General features: G+C 40.1%; 1 protein-coding gene across 2 annotated transcripts in view; it reads left to right on the top strand.

Moving 5' to 3' along the window:
* The window catches only part of OXSR1 (oxidative stress responsive kinase 1), a 69,641-nt gene that overhangs the window by 40,065 nt on the left and 9,666 nt on the right, over positions 1-19,910 (top strand). For both annotated transcript variants that reach the window (XM_071222115.1, XM_024565820.4), the window contains 7 exons: positions 4,164-4,273; positions 6,393-6,494; positions 9,496-9,629; positions 11,592-11,640; positions 12,471-12,536; positions 15,222-15,344; positions 18,389-18,421. In XM_071222115.1, the coding sequence (XP_071078216.1) occupies positions 4,164-4,273; positions 6,393-6,494; positions 9,496-9,629; positions 11,592-11,640; positions 12,471-12,536; positions 15,222-15,344; positions 18,389-18,421 (617 nt within the window). The remainder of the gene's footprint in view (positions 1-4,163; positions 4,274-6,392; positions 6,495-9,495; positions 9,630-11,591; positions 11,641-12,470; positions 12,537-15,221; positions 15,345-18,388; positions 18,422-19,910) is intronic.

Here is a 19,910-nt window from a genome sequence, read left to right on the forward strand (position 1 = left end):
CCCCATAGGTGACTTCCCTGGGACCTAACAGGCTGCACCTTTTTTCCTTCCCTTCATTTTTCTATTCTTTCCCCTTTGGAAGCCAGACGTTAAAGACCAGGACATTAAGAAACGGCTACATTTTCAGGAAAAATTGGAAGGTAACAGGAAATGCCAAGGAAAAGGTGCAGAAGAGATCTGAGAACTTAGGTTCACACCTCAGGGTGATGCTTGACACACAGTCTACAACACCCCCGCCCCCCAGAAACCCCAAAACATTAACAAAAACTGCAAACCCTGGAGAGGAGATAGGATCTGATTTTCACAGTTGCCATATTTTTAGATTCAAATCTCCAGTTTTCAACAGAAAAATCACAAGCCTTTCAGTGAAACTTGCCAGGGGAAAGACATAAATTAACAGAAACGGTCAGTGAAAAAGACCTGATGACAGATCTACTAGACAAAGATTTTAAAACAGTCATCTTGAAGAGGCTCAGATAAGCAAAGGGTGATGCCCAGAAACCAATGGAGGCAATGTGTGAGCAAAGTGGAACTATTACTACATAGAGAAAACCTAAAAGAAACCAAAAGAAATTATGGAGCTAAAAAAGTAGAGTAACTTGTACTGCAAAATGAAAAACTCACTGGAAGATTCACTCGCATATTTGAATTGGCACAAGAAAGAATTGGTGAGCTTGAAGACAGGGAAATGGAAATTGTCAATCTGATGAATAGGAGGGAAAAGGATTGAAGAAAAGTGAACAGAGCCCGAGGGACCAGTTGGACACTAGTAAGTGGACCAATGTACACATTGTGGGAAGCCCAGAAGAGAAACAGGTGTGCAGAGAGTTATTTGACTAAATAATGGCTGATAACTCCTCAAATTTGATGAAAGACATGAATGAATGTAAGCATCTAAGAAGCTCAACGATCTCCAAGTTAAAAAAACAAAACAAAAAAACCCTATGAGACACATTATAATCAAACTTATAAAAACCAGGGACAAGAATCTAGAGAGCAGCAAGAGAGAAGTGACTCGTCACATGGGGTGCTGAGTAAGGGTGTCAGCAGATTTCTCATCTAAGACTTTGGAGGCCAGAAGGCAGTGGGCCAATACATTCAAGTGCTAAAAGAAAAAAAATTGCCAGCCAAGAATCCTGTATCTGGTAAAACTGTGAAAAGTGAGGAATAAATTAAAGGCATTCTCAGACAAGTCAAAGCTGAGGGAATATGTTTCCACTAGGCCTGCTCTGCAATAAACGCTCAGAGGAACCCTGCAAAATGAAATGAAAAGACGCTAGACAGTAACTCCAGCCGTGTGAAAAAAAATACTGATCTCAGTAAAGGTAAATACATGGGCAAGTATAAAAGCTATGATTGTTAGTATTATTGTAACAATGATTCGTAGCTCTACTTTTTGTTTTCTATACGATTTAACAGACTGATGCACTACTAAAAACAGTTATTAGTCTGTAACATTAGATTGTAACTCATCTTGTTTTCTACATAATTTAAGAGACTAATACATTTAAAAGAATTATTTATGTTTTTGAACACACAGTGTATTAAGATGTAATTTTGTGATGGCAGCCGCCAAAAAGGGTGGGAACAGGGCTGTAAAGGAGAAGAGTTTTTGTGTGTATTGAAGGTAAGCTGGTATAAATTCAAATTAGAGTGTCTTAGAATTCCTGTGGTAGCCATGAAGAAAATAGCTATAGCATATAGACAAAAAAGAGAGAGAGAGAGAAAATTAAGCTTTCACAACAACAACAAAAAGCACAACTAAGCACAAAAGAGGTAGTATAGGAAATAAGGGACAGAACTTTAAGACAAAATAAATAACAGTGACAAAAGTCCCTTCTTACCACTAATTCCTTTACATGTAAATGGATTATCTCTCCAACAAAAGACAGATTGGCGGAGTGGATAAAAAACACGTAATCCAACTATATGCTGTCTATACAGGTTTTTCCACTGTCCTAAAGTAGAGTATTTCTATGAAGTTTTTCATCAGCCAAAACAGCTTAAAGCAAAGAATATCTTTTGTTTTCATAGAGTTCATTTGAAACCAGTTGCTTTCACAAAAAACCTACATTGGTACAGGAACACCTTTTTTTTTTTTAAGTGACAATCCTCTGAGTTTCTTTTGGTTAGTGAAAACAGGCACTCATGTAGGTCTTTTGTAAAAGCACAAACTCGAAAGCACATGACCCCTGTATTGTGAAAATGTCAATGCTACCCAAAATGGTTGACAGATTCAGTGCAGTCACTCTCAAAATCCCAGTGATTTTTTTTTTTTTTGCAGAAATAGAAAAACCCATTGTAAAATTCATGTAGAATCTCAAGTAACCTCAGATAGACAAAGCAGTCTTGAAAAAGAATGAACAAAGCTGGAAGATTGACATTTCTTGTTTTCAAAACTTACTGCAAAGCTACAGTAATAAAAACAGTATGTTACAACCATAAAGATGGACCAAATAAATAGAAAAGAGAGCCCAGAAATAAACCCTCACAATCGAGGTGTGGCAAAAGTAGGTTTACCAGTTGTTCACATGGAAAAGAATGCAATAATTAATAAATAATCATATAAGAATAAACTCCACTTCACGTGTTCACAAATGAAAATCTGCTCCTGCTCCATCCTGTGTATGGTGACATGGTTTGGACAAGTGTGCCAGGACCATTCCACAGGGGAAAGGACAAAAGGCGCCAAGAAAACTGCACAGTCCCATGAAAAAGAATGAAGTTGGACCCTTATCTAACGCCATATACAAAAATTAACTCAAAATGGGTCAGAGTTCTAAATGTGAGACCTAAAACAGTGAAATTCCTCCAAGAAAACCTAGGGTAGAGTTTCATGTAATTGGATTTGGGAATGATTTCTTAGATACTATGTCAAAGGCACAGCTTAACAGAAGAAAAAGTAGACAAATTGATTTTTCTGAAAATTAAAAATTTTTATGCATAAGAGTCTACCAACAGAGCGAAGAGGCAACCCATGAATGGGAGAAAATATTTGCAAATGGTAAATTTGATAAGACTAATAATATCCAGAATTTACAGAGAACTCCTATAACAACAACAAAAGAACAAGGTCTGTACATATGGGCTTGAATAGACATTTTTCCAAAGAAGATATACAAATGCCCAGTAAGTGCATGAAAAGCTATTCAGCATCACTAATCATCAGGGAAATGCAAATTAAAAGTACAAGGAATACCACCTCACACCCAGCAGGATTGCTACTATAAAAAAGAAACAATAAAATAGCAAGGATGCAGAGAAATTGGAACTCTTGCTCCCTGTCAGTGGGAAGGGAAAATGGTACAGCGGCTGTGGAAAACCATGTGACAGTCCCTCAAACGATTGAAAATACCATACAATCCAGCAGTTCCGCTCCTGGGTATATTACCCCAAAGGACGGACCCAAACAGGTATTTGTAACACCCATTTTTCTAAAAGCATTATTTACCATGGCTAAGTCATGGAAGCCAACCAGCTGCTCATCAATGGATGAATCAATACATAAACTGTGGAATATGCCTACAAGGAAATACTACTCAATTTATAGAGGAAGGAGATTCTGACATGCAACAACATGGATGAACCTTGAGGACCTCATGCTACGTGAAATATGCCAGCTGTAAACAGAAATCCTGCATGATTCCAGGCACATGAGGTACTTCCAGTAGTCACATACACACAGACGGAGTAGAACGCTGGTTGCCGGGGCTGGGGGAAGGGGGCAGTGGGGAATTCTTGTTTGATGGGCATAGAGTTTCGGTTGGGAAGATGAAATGAAAAGAATGGAGTGGAGCGAGGAGGAAAACCTGAGGTTATGATTGCTGCATTGGGGTGGGGAGGAATGGGCGAAGGTCCTGACCTGTTAGGTTGTGTTTTATTTTAGTCAAGAAGTGAAGCAGAGGCGCAGCTCACTCTCCGAGTCGGCCCGGGTCCCCTCGGACGCGTACTCTTGGCTTCTTGCACAGCAGTGCCCGTGCCCTGGCCTCCTCCTTTTTCTCTACCTGCATAACGCTCGCTTTGTTCTCGCACACACCACAGAGAAGTGCGGCAGGAGGAGGAGCTCGTGCTGCTTGTGTATAGAACTATAACTGCATCACATTTTCCTCTTCATTCAGGTACTCACTGTACTTCTAATACCTCGCTCTTGTATTCCGTTTCAGACTTTGGTGTTAGTGCTTTTTTAGCAACTGGTGGTGATATTACCCGAAATAAAGTGAGAAAGACTTTTGTTGGAACCCCTTGCTGGATGGCACCTGAAGTTATGGAACAGGTACTGTGTCTTTTTTAAATGGCTTAGGGTTCTGTTACAAAATAGCAAAACACTGAATGGTGTTTGCTTTTGTTTGGCACACCAGGGTTAGTTTTGGGAGACACACTCTTCCGTTTCTTGGTTAAGACTTTGGTCCTCCCTTTAAAAAAAAAACTGTGGACCTTTACAAAGGACACATGAAACTCAGGATTTATGCGTATACAGACCAAAGACAGCCTAAGGAATAGTACAATGAAGATTGGTTTCGTAATATGTTCCTTAGTACAAAGTAAATGACCTGATCTTTTTACATGGAGTTTTGTTGCTGGGTTCTTGAGGGACTGGTTTTCTCCATGTCCCTGTTCTCCATTTGCTCCCAAATAAGTGCACTCTGATGTCACTCGTCCCATCACCACGGAAACCGCTAAATCTCAAAACCTCTTCTCATTTCTGGTTCCTTGGCTTGTTCTCTTTGTGGCATTCGACACTCTGGGCCATGCCCACCTTTCACTTCCTTAGCTTCCGTAGTGTAGTGTTCTTATTTTTTCTGTTTATCAGGCCAGTTCTCTGACTTCTTTTTGGCTTCCCTTCTACTGCTAGATGACGCCGTGCCCCGGGACCTTGTTCTTGAACTCGGCTCTTCTCTGCCACACTCACCGGATACTCTCTTTGCTTCCCACTCACTAATTATAAATTATATCCAAATCCAGCCTTGTTTCCTAAGCGTCTAGGTAGATGTTTCCAACTCCCTCTACAACGGGTTTTGCAGAAATGTCTTACTAGTAAATCAAACTCAGTATGTAGAACTGAATTTACCGTTCACTCTGTTACGATGCCTGTGTCCGCCTGTTGCTGAGGGAAGGATTCCCACATTGGGGCTCTGTGAATGGTTGAACACACAATACTTGACACGGGACTGATGATGGACAGCAGTTCATTAGCTGCATGTCCCTCCACATAGCTGGGGGAGGAGGACACTGCATGCCGCACAGGTTTGATTCAGGAAGATAACGAACAGTTTCTGTGGGAGACAGGCTTTACAGTATCAAGAGAGTAAGACGCACCTTGGCTTCTTTGTGAACATGGGATTGGCTTGTTTGAAGAATTCCAAGTGCTGGCAAGGAGTGGAAACCTGCTACTCAGGAATAAGCGGGGCTCTTGTGCAGGGAACGTGATCCTCAGGAGCGGGGTGGGGGGTGGATCTGAGCGGAGGTCATTCGAGACCCTCTTTTTTTACCAAGTGTCAAGACGGCTAAAATGCAGCGCTTTAATTTCAGGTCTCTCTTCTTCCCCAAACCCATTTCTCCGCCACCTTTATTGCTTAGGATAGACAGTTAAGACGTAGTTATGTAACGTGCTCGTGACAGTGTGAGAGGAATTTGTCAGTATACTCACACGAACAGCTTTAACAATATTCACACCCTTTGAAACTTTCTTCATTATAAAAATTAAGATGATAAAACAATACCATAAGAAATTTTGAAAACAAATGACTCACCACCTAACATTGCCTAACATTTCTTTTTTTTTTAGATTTTATTTATTCATTTTTAGAAAGAGGGGAAGAAAAGGAGAAAGAGAGGGAGAGAAACAGCAATGTGTGGTTGCCTCTTGTGAGCCCTGTATGGGCATCTGGCCTGCAACCCAGGCATGTGCCCTGACTGGGAATTGAACTGGAGACTCTTTGGTTCGCAGCCCACGCTCAATCCACTGAGCTACCCCAGCCAGGGCACATTGCCTAACAGTTCATTCTTATTAATTATTATTTTTTTATAGACTGCTTGTAATACCTTCTTGTAATAGCATCAAAACTTATGAAAAATTTTGTATTTTTTTTCTTTCTTTTTTTCATATTTTCATGTGGAATTCATTAACCTTGCTTTTGGTTACCTGTATAATATTTCTTGAAATGAATATGCATACTTAACAATTTCCCCATTGTTGGTGAATGTTCATTCAGGTGGCTCTTTTTTTTTTTTTCCTGTTCTCAAGTATATTTAGCTTTTGTCTGCTTTAGATTATTGTATTGGTTTAAAGCTGATGAACACTGTCGTGTTTCTTGATACGTGTTGGGAGCTACTTTTTAAAAGTGCTTTTAGGGTAGTTAAATTAATCATGTACATTTCTGTGTTCTTTACAGGTTAGAGGTTATGATTTCAAAGCTGATATCTGGAGTTTCGGAATCACAGCGATTGAGCTGGCCACAGGGGCAGCCCCCTATCATAAGTATCCACCAATGAAGGTGAGCTCCTGTTCAAAATACCACCCAAGCTCGTATGTCGGTTCTGTTTCAAAGCGTTTTTTGTTTGTTTTTTTTTTAGTTTTTACTTTTAGCTATAATTTAATAAAGCAAATTGATTTACTGGCATATAGCTAGCTAGGCTTTTTAAAAAATGGCTGTCTTTCTTTATTTGACATTTTTACTCATACAGTTCTGCCCTGCATTCTTTCTAACTCCTGTAGCAATTTAAATCTGTGTTAGATATTTGGTGTTTAGTACTGAAGGACTGTCTGTACCTTGTAGTTGACCTTTTTATATGATGACTGTCCACCCCCCAACTCTGACTCCTCTGGTACCAGGATCTGATGTCTCTTGTTTTAGTGTGCATTCCTTCCAGACACCCTGAACGAGGATGGTGATCGTTTCTACTTTGTAAGGTTGTTAGAATGGTTGCGTATTAGTAGTAGCATAGCTAACGTTCACTGAGCATTTATTTTTCCTTGTGTTTGTTTCTGCATATTAGGTAGAGCTGCTTTGACTCTCTCTTGGTAATGTGGCCTAACGTAGTAGGTGTCCTATAGGGTCCAGTGGCACAGCCTCTCCTGTTCCCCAAGCTGGGTACTCAAGGTGCACCCTCCATGTGGGCTGAGTACTCCCTCCTCTTGTAGTTGAGTCTTGGCTGCTGTCAGCAGGTCAGTGGGAGGCATTTACCTAGGCCAGACAGCTGGTGGGACTGGCTGTGACCACCTCCCTCTGTGGTTTGTGGGGGTAGTTGGATGATGGCGCTCTGTGATCTGTGACTGTCTGCCGGGTGCACAGGCTCTGGCATTTCTCCGGTGGTGCAGGTCAAGGTCAGCCACCACCTGTGTTCTGTCTGGGGCCCCTTGGCATAAGCTATAAAGCAGTCTACATATGGTTGCTGTTAATGGCAGGCCTGGGGCCACTCAGTGAGAGGTATGGGGCTGGGCTCAGGCGTTGCTTGTTTGGGCAGATCTAGGAAAGTCTGAAGCCTGCACCTAGCCTAGCCATTCATTTGGAAAAGCCACTGTTACCAGCATGGGTGGGCCTGTAAGCTGGATGGGGCAGAGCCTTAGGTAATTGTCAGGGCGCGAGGGAGCTGGGTTGATGGAGACTCACACTTGGTGCTGCTGCACTGTGGCTCTGTTGGGGAAGGGCTCAGAAAAGGAGCAATGGCTGCTGTCTGCAGTTCTGTCTGGGAGGGAGCTGTCCCCCAGCTCTTGCCCTGATGCCAGACACTTCAGTCCCTCCCTGCATGCCACTGGTGCTCTTCAAGGTGCTGCCCTGGTGCTGGAGCCAAGAGGGAGTGAGTCTGAGTAAGTCTACGTGCGGGCCACCCAAGAGGAGACGCCTGGGAATCCCACAGTTTCTTCCGCCAGCCCAACCCCCACTGGTTTTTACAGTCAGAAGTTATGGGGACTTACCTTCCTGGCACTGGAACCCGGGGCTGGGTGGTCTGGTGCGGGGCTGGGATCCCTCACTCCCAAGATACCCCTTCATTTTATATCCACCACTCGTGGATTTGGGACCAGCTGATTCCATATCTTTGTTCCTTCCACATCACTGCCCCTTCACCCCTCTTACCCATCTGGATGAATGTGGTTTCTTTAATTCCTTACTTTTCAGCCTTCCATACACTTCGATTTTCTGACAGTTCTGAGTGATGGTGGTTCTATAGTTTAGCTGTAATTTTGCTGTGGTTGTGCGAAGAGGCGAGCCGTGTTTGCCTGCGCCTCCATCTTGACCAGAAGTTCGGAAATCCTGTGACTGTAATCTGGCGAATCACCATTGTGAATTGTCATCGTATTGATACTGTTCATGTTGCGTGATCATGGTGCACTTGGGGACCTTTAGGGCCCCCGCAGTGTGGAAGAGGGACAAAACCAGTCAAAGCCAGAGGTTTTTATGAAAAAACCTCAACTCTCCTATTCAAAACATGTACACACACACACACACACAGATATGTTTGGTGGGTGAAATTTTCATTCTGTGAAAGATTAGTGATATTTTAAGGCCATGATTTTCCGAAAGATTAAGGACTGCTAGGAGAAAGTGGATATTCACAAGATTTTAAGAAGGATTTTTTTTTTATATAACTGTAAGGCCAAAGAAATGGCTTATTTTTAAAATTGAGGTTGGTGGGGGAGAGGATGAGGTTTACTTTTAAATCCATTGTAGGCGGTGACTCTTCCAATTATTGCCAGACATATACATGTTAACCTAGTTGCTCAAAATAAGAACTGTCACCAACTTTAGTAATTCTGTTTCAGTAAATATAAATCTGAAAAGCAAGTAGTAATTCTAATTGTAACCCCCTGTTACTTTTCACTGTTGACTTTATGTTTAGGAAAGTGGCTGATGCTTTTATAAAAACATCCAGCAGTAGAGAAAAGCACAGATCCCCCAGTCCTAGCACACAAACAGTACATTCACTGCCTACACCTCTGCCAGTGTGTGGCCCTGCAAGCCGACGAAGGAAGAGATGGACAGAATAGTGAAGACTGTCAGTTGCCACTGGGAAGGTGGGAAGAATGAGAACTAACAAGGCTTTAGCTTTGTTATCTAGGACATCACCAGTTATTTCTGTGATAGAAGTTTCTGAGGAGTTCTGTGAAAAGAGGGCCAGATTACAAGGTGCCAAGTTGAAACAGAGCCATGAATAGGTAAAGTCAGCAAGTTTACACTCTGCATTTTGCTGTGGTTTTAATTTTTTTTAAGTAGTTTGGTGGTGTAGGAGGGGGGACAAGATGTGAAGACGGGATTCTAATCAAAGGAAATCCAGTGTGGGTACAGTTGAGGCCTGGTAGGCATGTCATCGGGAGCCAGCTTTCAGTAGGATGCTGTGTACGTGGATAACTCTGGGTTCCGAACAACTGGTCTAGATGTGAACTTCTAGAAAATAAAATCTTCTTGTATGTTGGGGACTGTCTATATAAAAAAAAAATCATGGCCAAAATATTTAATTGAGTCTTCAGAAATTTTTATTATATTGAAAATCTTACAGGTTTTGATGCTGACACTGCAGAATGACCCACCTTCTTTGGAAACTGGTGTTCAAGATAAAGAGATGCTGAAAAAATATGGAAAATCATTTAGAAAAATGATTTCATTGTGCCTTCAAAAGGATCCAGAAAAAAGGTTAAATATAGGATAAAGCGTACTTTTCTCTTCATCTAATATGTAACTAGGATCATGTACATACATGCACAGGGAATATGCAAAGAAATAAATATAAACTATAAAAAATATACAGATACCATTACCCTAGATTGAAAATGAATAAATCACTTTCTACTTTTTGTATACAATGTACCCTAAATAGTTCTGCTATTTCCTGGTAATTTCTTACAATTACATATTTGTATGTTGTGAATTCTCTATTAATAAAACATCAAGTTAGTGGGAGGGGTCACTTTCAATTTGCATTTAAGTTATAAATAAATAATGCTGTTTATAATTTTACTAAGAAAAGAAATATACATAGTAAATATATGTCAAATCTTTCCTTATTGGAAAGATGTTTTAATAAGTGGACCAAAACTTCAAAGAGCTTATCTTGTTAACACCAGACACACTGGATGACAAGCAAATAAATAAATATGGTCATCTAATGTGTATGTATTTGTGAATTAAACGGACTCATAGAATCTTGAAGATCCTTGAGTACAGCCTTTTGTCTTTGAGGTCAAGCAGCTACCTAGTCATACAGGTGAGACTTGAATCCAAAACCCCCGGTTCTTGGACTCTGCTCTCACTATGTCTTCTTTTTCTGCTTCGCATATATAATCCACTCAGTTTCTTAGCACTAAGTTCTTCAATTTTGCTTTCTCTAATGATCAACAAAATAAATGACTAGTGTATTTCATGGGTCTTCAGAATTTATTGTTGGAAGTGTTGGAAAGGGTAAGAAATACAGGGAGCATAGTTCAAACCTGTGTTTTTAGGACTTTTTTTCTGTTTCTCAATAAACTGGTATAAAAGGTAGGGTATATGTTGCTTCTGCCAACTTAGTTGACTGAAATAACAGAATTCTCTTGTTATAAATAACCAGAAGTTCTGGATAGATCTGTCAAATTAAAAAAAAAAAGACAAGAGCTTTCAATAAAGGGAAGTCCTCAAATGTCAAAAGTAATGAGGAAGCCATAAATTAGAGAAGAAAAATCATGAACTAATCCTGTGGCCGTGCACAGTGGGACACTGTTCGTTCCCACTTCCACGCAGGGACTGGAAATGAGATAGCGGGCTAGCCCGGTAGGGATTTTAAACCGAGCCTGTATCTTGAGTGAAAGGATAGACCAGAAAACAAACAAAATCTGTCCATTATCACAGAGACACAACAAAAATCTCTGCTGAATAATCAAGCCCTCTGACCTGGATATTCTTCAGGTGTTTAGTCTGAATTTATACTAACCACGTCATGCAGGAAACCACAGGATTAGAACATAAAATTATTACCTAGCTGGGTCCAACTTTTATGTATAGTATAGTTTATTCTTTATTCTCAATCATACTCATTAAAAAAATGTAAAATTGATAATGATGCCTTTACTTAGTGAAGGAAGGAAGACTGTGCACACATTTGAGTTAAAATTGAGTTCAGATGAAATTTGGGGAATATCCATTACATTTAGAATCCTCAGTTTGTTCAGAGAAATGGTGACATCTGTTTTTAAAACTATGTATTACCTATGTTGACGGCTAGCAGGTAGCCACATAGAAGGAAGCAGAAGACTTTGTGAGATTAGATATATTTTTTATGCCTTATTAAAGTAAACATTATCTAGCCTACTTCTTGGGAAATAACATTAAATAGCAAATATATTGGAAGCCACTAAGAAATCATGCTTCCAAAAGAAACATATCACTAATGATTTTTGTCAAAGACCTACAATAGTTATTATCAGAACATTTCTATGAGTTTTTATTCTATACAATGTCTTGCACTAAGTTTATCCTTTTTTTTTTTTTTTAGCAGGTTAGGGAAAGTGGAGTACACTGAGTTTTTGTCTTACTGCTTAAGAAGTCATTTTCTTGTTTTTGAAGACTAAAACCCCACATCATACTTGAATTAACTGTAAAAACTTTCTTTTCTGGTTTTAGACCAACAGCAGCAGAATTGTTGAGGCACAAATTTTTCCAAAAGGCAAAGGTAAGAAATTCTAACTTTTTAAAAAAGATTTTGTATATTTATTCTTTAGAGAGAAGGGAAGGGAGGGAGAAAGAGAGGGAGAGAAACATCTATGGGTTGCCTTTTGCATGCTCCCAACTGGGAACTGGCCCGCAACCCAGGCATGTGCCCTGATCAGGAATTGAACTGGCGACCTTCCATCAACTCAGTCCACTGAGTCCTGTCAGCCAGGGTGGGAATTCTAACTTGATTTTATGTATTCATGTGATCTTCTTCCTAATTTAGTCACCTAAATTAGGTTTACTGTTCAGAAGTTTTATTTTCTTAAGATGATTATGTTTAGAAGAATGATAATAGATCAAATAATTGCATGATCTATATAGTCTTTGGTAATTAAGATACATGCTTTAGAATATGTAAATTTATTTTTAAATGTTAGTAGGGTAAACTTAGAACAAATATTAAATTTTGCCATTATAAATATAATCTGTTAAAAATACTGAGCTCTCATTTCAGGTAAGTTAATAAACATCTCATTTCTCAAAGAGTCAGATAAGTGGGATGTTATTGTAGTTGGAAGTGTGGGACCATGGTCCCAAAGGACATACGGTAAAAAGCAACCTTTTCATAGAAATGGCTCGTAACAGTACACTAAAGCTCTGTTTCAGTTTGTAAACCCGTGGTAGTAATGTCCTAAAGGAGCTTCAGAATAGAAGAATGGAACCTTTGCTCGAACTTCTTTATAAAACATTTACTCTGTCACATTTTAATTTTGGTGAACGTTTCTTTGTCAGTTCTTTTTTTGTTCGATAAAATCTTGTAAGAAAAAACTGCTTATTTTTCCTCTCCAGAATAAAGAATTTCTTCAAGAAAAAATATTGCAGAGAGCACCAACCATTTTTGAAAGAGCTAAAAAGGTAAATGGGTATTTAGCTCTGTTTTCCTGGGAAATTGCTTAGAGTAGATTTACTTTTGCATTTGGAAACTAATACTTTGTTAACAGTATGAGTATTACTCAGTTTCTTTCAATCCTTCCACATTCTTTGATACGTTCGTTTATCAAATATTCATTGGAGTACTGAATGCCTCGGTATTACTTTGCTATCTACTAGAAGGAAAAGTATGTTAGACAATTGATGAATTAATTCTAACCCGTGTTAAGTCACTGTTTGCAACTTCCAGAGTGAGTTGTGAAGTTGGGCCCTTTGCTCCCACCATATAGAAATACTGCAGTTACCACTTCACACCCATTAGAATGAGTGTACTGAAAAGGACAATGACAAGTATTGATAAACATGTGGAGAAATTGGAACCCTCACACATTAATGGAAATAAATGTAAAATGGTGCAGCCACTTTAGAAAGGAGTTCGGCAGTTCCTCAAAAGTCTAAATAAGGTTGCTGTATGCCCCACAGTTCGACTTCTAGGCATATCTAAGAGAATTGGAAACATGCACACACAACAGTATGTACACCTGTGTTCATAGCAGCATTATTCGTAAGCTAAAAAGTCTAAACAACCTGAATGTCCACCTGCTGATGGATGGATACGTAAGATGTCGTGTATCTGTATAAGAGAACATTATTTTGCAATAAAAAGGAATGAAGAACTGATACATGCCATAACAAACATGAGCCTTTAGAACATTATGGTAATTGAAAGAAGCCAGTTACAAAAGACAGCATGTTGTATGATTCCATTTATATGAAATGCTCAGACTAGGCAAATGTGTAGACACAGAGTAGGTTAGCGATTGCCAAGGCCTGGAAGGGTTGTAGATAAATGGGCAGTGAGTTACTGGGAATGGGTATGGGTTTTTTGCAGGGGTGGAGTGGGGTGGGGGATGGAGAGGGAGCAATGCGAATAATCTAAACTTGATTGTGGAGATGGTCTCACAACTCTGAATAAACTAAAAGTCATTGAATTGTATACTCTAAATGGGCTAATTATATGCTCATGAATTATATCTCAATAGAGCTATTAGTTTGAAAGAAGCGTTTAGAGAATGGCAGCACCCTGACAAAAAGCTTATGGAAACTGAAACATCATAGAAGAAATGAAAAAACTCAGTGCAAAGCTGTAGAGTCGAGTTAAGGGAATTTCTCAGAAAACAGAGCCAAGAGGCCAAGCAGTAGATAACAGGAGAAAAAAGACAAGAACATTAGAGGATCATTCGAAACGGTTCAACAGATGAGTAAAAAGAGTTACAGAAAAGGGGAACCAAAAAAACCAAAAACCCAAAAGAAAGGAAATCTTCAAAGAAGTAGTTCTGTCTGGAAAAAATTTTAAAACTAATGGTCGTGAATTTCCAGATTGAAAGAGCCTAAGTACCCAGCACAGTGAATGAAAGTAGACCAGCCCTGAGGCCCACTGCTGTGCTCACTCAGAATTCTGGAGGCAAAAAGATGATGGGAGGGATGATCACAGGCAGGGTCACAAGTCAGAATGACCTCAGTAGCACCTCTGGAAGTCAGACCACAATGGAGCAGTTATGTTCAGCATCATCAAAGAAAAGGATTTCTAACCCAGACCTATTTTTACCAGACAGACTATAAGTGAAATGTGGAGATGGAATAAAGATGTGCTCAGAAATGCACGGCTCTAGTAAGTGAGTAAATGCATGCTAAGAGTGGAGGAAGTGCTTAAGCCAAGAACAGAGAAGTTACATGCTGCAGGAAGCATGGTGCTCTGGGTCATGGTAGTGTGAGATCTGAAGTAGCAGACCTGGTCTGAAACCTTTCTGGGGGGAGCAGAGACGAGCTCTGGTGGGAGGCTTCCTCAGGACGATAATACTGATGCAGGATACCTGGTGCATATTAATGTGCTAAGAGAAGATTTACATCGCTGGGAGAGGATTGGGGGGTAAATATTGACAAGCACATAGAAATAAGCAAATATTAACTCCGGGGAGAACAAAAACGTGGCAAAGGAAGGTGACTGTAATACACAGGAAGGCTCAGCTGTATCAGTTATGTACTTGTAATCAGGTTATGTAAACACTGAATATTGATTTAACCAAAATTATAGTGTATCTTAAGAAAAGAGTAAAGGATTGATAATGGACTAAATTCTCATTTTCCATAGTGGGAAGTTCAATAGGTAATTCCTTAAAACCAAAAAAAACGCAAGGGGTAATAGTGACACCATGTTACATAGAGAGAGGAATATAAATTCCAAAACAGTAAGATAAAATGAGTTGAAAATGGCTGCTTGTGGTGGAAAGGATAAAAGGCAGGGGAATGTTGTTTTTCTGAACAAAGCTTTCACAGCTATACTACTCTTAAAACTGGACAGGTGTAATTGAGATTTTTGAAATTAAAATTAAAAAGAAAAAGAATATTCATTTGACCTGTGACTTCACCTAAGGAGGACTTGGCTCATATTCAAGCTCAGAGTATAGAAATACAGGGAAAGTCAGTGGTTGTGAGTAAAGAAAGACTAAAGATTGTAAAGAGAGCCAGTGAGGGGTGGAGAATACTTACAGGGAAAATTATTACATGCTTACTACGCCAAAGTAGTAGTAGGAGAGGGAAATATGATTGACTTTTCTATATCATAAATGTCAGCACTGTCATAGTTTACGACTCTCTTCCCATGAGCAGGTTCGGAGAGTGCCCGGCTCCAGTGGCCGTCTTCATAAGACCGAAGACGGTGGCTGGGAGTGGAGTGATGATGAATTTGATGAAGAGAGTGAGGAAGGGAAAGCAGCGATTTCCCAGCTCAGGGTAAGTTTTGTGAAACTGTGTGCTTTAGCTAGAGCTCTGCCTTTTTGTCTGAAGCCTCTGAGATAATACTCTATTATTTGGCTGGTCAGCCAACCCAGCCAAAATACAAGAAATGCAAGTGTTAGTGACAGAAATTCCTTGACCAACTTACCAATGTCAGGAGCCTAATTAATTTTACATGGGGAAGTGGGCTGACAGGTGTGTTTGAATGTGATAATATCTAGGGCATATACAAATGATGCAATCTAGAGATGAAAACTACAATGTCTGAGATAATACACTGGCTAGGTTTAATGCCTGATTGTGCATTGCAAAGAAAAGATTAGTGAACTTGAACAACTAACAGTAATAGAACTTTGTTCCTGAGGCCTGCTAATCTTCTACCCGAAGAGGAATAGTGTATCTCTCCTTTAATCGGTGTATCCTGGATGATGCTGATGTTGCTGATGATGTATGTGTTAGTTCTCGCTAGAAGCAGTGAAGACAGGGTCTCCCTTTTGGTTGTTTCATCACTCTTGCCTGAAGTTAATGCCTCAGGTTGATTGTCAGGACTCAATCCCAAGAGTAGAAAACAAACACACCCAAAATCAGATTTATAGAATATTGCAGTGCCTGAGATGGGAGAAAAATCAGATGGGATTAGCAGCAAATTAGACACTGTAGAAGAAAAGATTAATGAACTTAAAGGCTAGCAATAGAAAATGCAAAATGAAACTGAGAAAAAAATAATTTTAAAAAAATGAAAAGGTACTCAGTGAGCTAATGCGAACATTACACGGCTTACTGTCCATGTTACTGGAGTCTCAAAGTGTGTAGGAGGCTGTTACAGCCTTCACCGCTCAGAACCTGCGTGGGGAGGGTGGTAGGTAGTGGCGGCTCTGCCTGCTTTCCAGAACGAAAGCTTCGTGGAGGAATGGCTGATGGCCCGGGCTCACACAGGTAACGCACAAGATGAATCGGGAGTACCTTTTGTCAAAAAGAAGATAATCTGTTATTGAAACAAAAAGTTGTAACAATACAAGAGCCCTGTTGACAGGGCTCCCAGTGGCCAAATTAGCGAGAATTTGACCATCAAAATCATTAAGTGCAGTAATAAATTATAAAAAATTTGAAAAACAGAAGTCTCTGAGTTCATACCAATACATGGGAGAAAGGGATGGGTTTTCATTATAGTGAACAGCCAGTACTGACTGGTAAATGTCGAGTGTTGAAGAAGGAAAATTTATCATTTTACATCCATCATAAAGCAATCATAAAAATGAGATCAGGCAAGGATCATGAACAGATGCTAAATATAAGGGAGAGTTTTGATGAGCACTACATTTATATGGTTTTAAAGGGTCTCTCCACAGAGTGGCCTTTAGTTGCGAGGGACAAAATAGTCCCTGCACACTGGAGAAATCAGAAAATGCCCTGAGTAGACGATTAAAGTTAGCATCACTAATGAGGGGCAGGCGTGGTTCCCTAAAATAGGGTACTCTAGGAAGGACACATCACTGTGTAGAATTCCAGCTGGGAATTCATGTAGCAGTCTAAATGAGGAGACCATCAGACGAACCACAGAGAGAAGCATTCCATTCAAGTACAGTGTGGAGGGAGGGGGATTCTTAATATTTATGTGCCAGATATAAGCCATCTAAACAGACATGCTGGCCAACTGCAGTACGTGATCCTGCAGTGCACCCTGTACTGGAGGAGAGACAGAGGGCTGTAAGTGGGACTATGGACGATAAATAAGATGAAAAGTATAACTGTTACATTTACTGAAGTTGGTTACTTCAGTAACTTATGTAAGAGAAAGTCCCTAGTGAGAAATACACAGTGACCACTCAGTGGTAAACAGCTGTGACACATGCAGCTTACTCTCAAATGGTACAGGAACAATATGATTAATTACATATATGTTTTATATATTTACAAATATGTATGCTACACTAAATATATACTATATATTAAATATTATATATGTATATATTTAAAAGACAGAACATGAGCATTGATAAAATAAAGCAGATGAGGAATCAAGGCTATTAATGGGTCCGTCTGGGTAAAGGGTATGCTGGTGTTCTTTGTGTTGTTATTTATGTAAGTTTGACATTTTTTCTAAATGTAAAGTTTAAAAAAAAGGTTTGGGTTGGCCATTTATTTGCTGTGATACATTAGCTATTACCTAACCCTTGATTCTCCTTAATAAAATGGAGATGAAAATTTTAAAACAAACCTAAGCTGACCTTTTTAAGTAGTCTAAGTCCATACTTGGTAGAATTTACCATAAATTGGTATTTGTTTAGAGCTTATTCTCCAGTAGTGTCCAGAATTACTACTAACTCTTTCGATTTATTACATAAAGTTGGCTTAGATTTTCATAAGGCAGATTATAATTGGCTTTCCAACTTTGGTTCAGGAGTTTTCCCCATTAAAGCCCATCCTCAGCCCGACCAGTGTGACTTGACTGGCTGGGCGTCGTTCTGCAAAGCGGAAGGTCCCCTGTTCGATTGCTGGTCAGAACACACGCCTGGGTTGCCTGTGGTCCCCGGTTGGGGTGCATGGGAGGGGCAACCAATCAATGTCTCCCTCCCCCTCGTTCTCCCTCCGTCTCCCCTCTCTCATTAAAAAGAAATAAATAAAATCCTTTGTTTAAAAAGCCCATAATCAGAATTACTTGTGTTGAGAATGTATTCCCTAATTAACTTGAAGGTTGACATTTAGTCTGGGATATTGTGCACATAGTGTTTTCATAATCAGTAGAAGATTGTACTTTGAAAATTTATCATCCGAGAATTCGGTCTCATTGTGCTTGCTTATAAACCTCAAGGTGTGATGTGCTCAAGTGCTGTGAACACAGGCTGCCTGGACAGGGAGCGCAGTAGTCTCACGGCAGTTTTCTCTTTTCAGAGAGCGCTCACTAGCGTGGCCGGTGAGCTAATGTGTGGGTCAGAGTGAGATGGAGTTGACTTGACCCCCACACTCCGCGCGGTGTGGGGCTGGCTGCAGGTAGCCTGAGTTTTGCGTTAACGAGCCCTCTGTTTTTGTATTTCTTTTAGTCTCCCCGAGTGAAAGAGTTATCAAGTTCTGAGGTAAGTGGTTGTGCTTTTTTCACTGTTACAGTATACGGGCTTTTGGTTTCCATGTTAAGCACATGTTTTGTATGTGCCCAAATGGGAGTGAGAATTTCAGTAGGTGGAATTCAGAGATAGCAGTTCCGAGTTTGAATGGACCTTTGCAGTAAATTGGTGCCACTGCACTTATTTTAAAAGGTGGCCTGAAGGCCCAGAATGTTCTTCTTGCTGGTTTGACCTTATGAATTACTTGTTTGGCTTGGGCCACTTGAAAGGAGAAGTAGTAGTTTTGCACTCATCTGTCCAGGAGTTTGTCATATGCCACCTTTACTTTTTTGGATTTCTCTCCTGGCCTCTTCTCTTGTTGAATAGATTCATTTGTCTGTAGTTGCTGCCTCAGTGTAACAGAAAATCATACTAAACAGAATCCTGTTAAGCTGGCCTGCCTTATGCTCATTACCTGAACAGTATAATCATTTCTTGAGTGCGTTCTGTCATACAGTCGTCCATCTGGCAGTCTGCATTCTGAGCTCAGTATTCGGTTTGCTGGCACACATCTTGTTCTTAAAACAACTTGGCTTTGCCCCTGTACTTAGAAGTAACGATTTGTTCCAGTTCATTTGTGTGCATAGTGTACAATTTGGGTACACAGTAATGCACAGGATTTGTGTACATAGTATTGTATTGTTTAAGACTGAAGATACTGTACTTCAGCATATTAACAGGCCATATCTGAAAGTTTATACTAGAACTACTGTTCCTTAAGACTTCTGGCCCCTCTTCTTCTTGGTACATGATAGAATTGCATTTTCCTGCCCCTTGAGGTTATGCATGCCCGTGGTGGTTACTTTGGCCAATGAAATGTGAGCAGAGGGAAGAGCCACCCCCCTGTTCCCTGAGTTCCCAGGTCCCTGCCACTCTGACCTGCATCCCTGCATGAAGACCATACCTAACTTAGCCTCTGCTGGCCAGAGGGAGACAGGAAGTGTGTGTAAGAAGTAACCTTTGGTCTTGTAATTACTGAGAATTTAAGATTATTTGTTATTCTCTAACTTAACCTGCCTTGACTAGTTTTTAGTTTCTCTGAAATTGAATGAGGGGGTATTTTAGGGATTATCCAGAGTTTTTCTTTTTAGTCTTCTTGTTCCTTTGCCTAAATAGCTTCTTCCATGCTCATACTTACATTCGCATGCTCTTTCGTTTTTGTTGATTTTAAATTATGAGAGAATACGTGTAACATAAAATTTACCACCTTCCCCACTTTTAAATACACAGTTCGGTGGCATCGAACACGTTCACTCTGTTATGCACCCATCCGTCCCCAGAGTTCTCTTCATCCTTCAAACCGGAACTCTGCCCACTGACTCCTCAGCCCCTCCTCCCCCAGCTCCTGGCAGCACCACCCCGCTTCTGTCTCTGATCTGACTACTCTCTGTGCCTCACATAAGTGGGGTGGCGCAGTAGTTGCCTTTTTGTGACGGGCTTACTTCACTCAGCGTAGTGCTCT

This window comes from Desmodus rotundus, chromosome 8 (assembly GCF_022682495.2).
Source record: "Desmodus rotundus isolate HL8 chromosome 8, HLdesRot8A.1, whole genome shotgun sequence".
Lineage (NCBI taxonomy): Eukaryota > Metazoa > Chordata > Mammalia > Chiroptera > Phyllostomidae > Desmodus > Desmodus rotundus.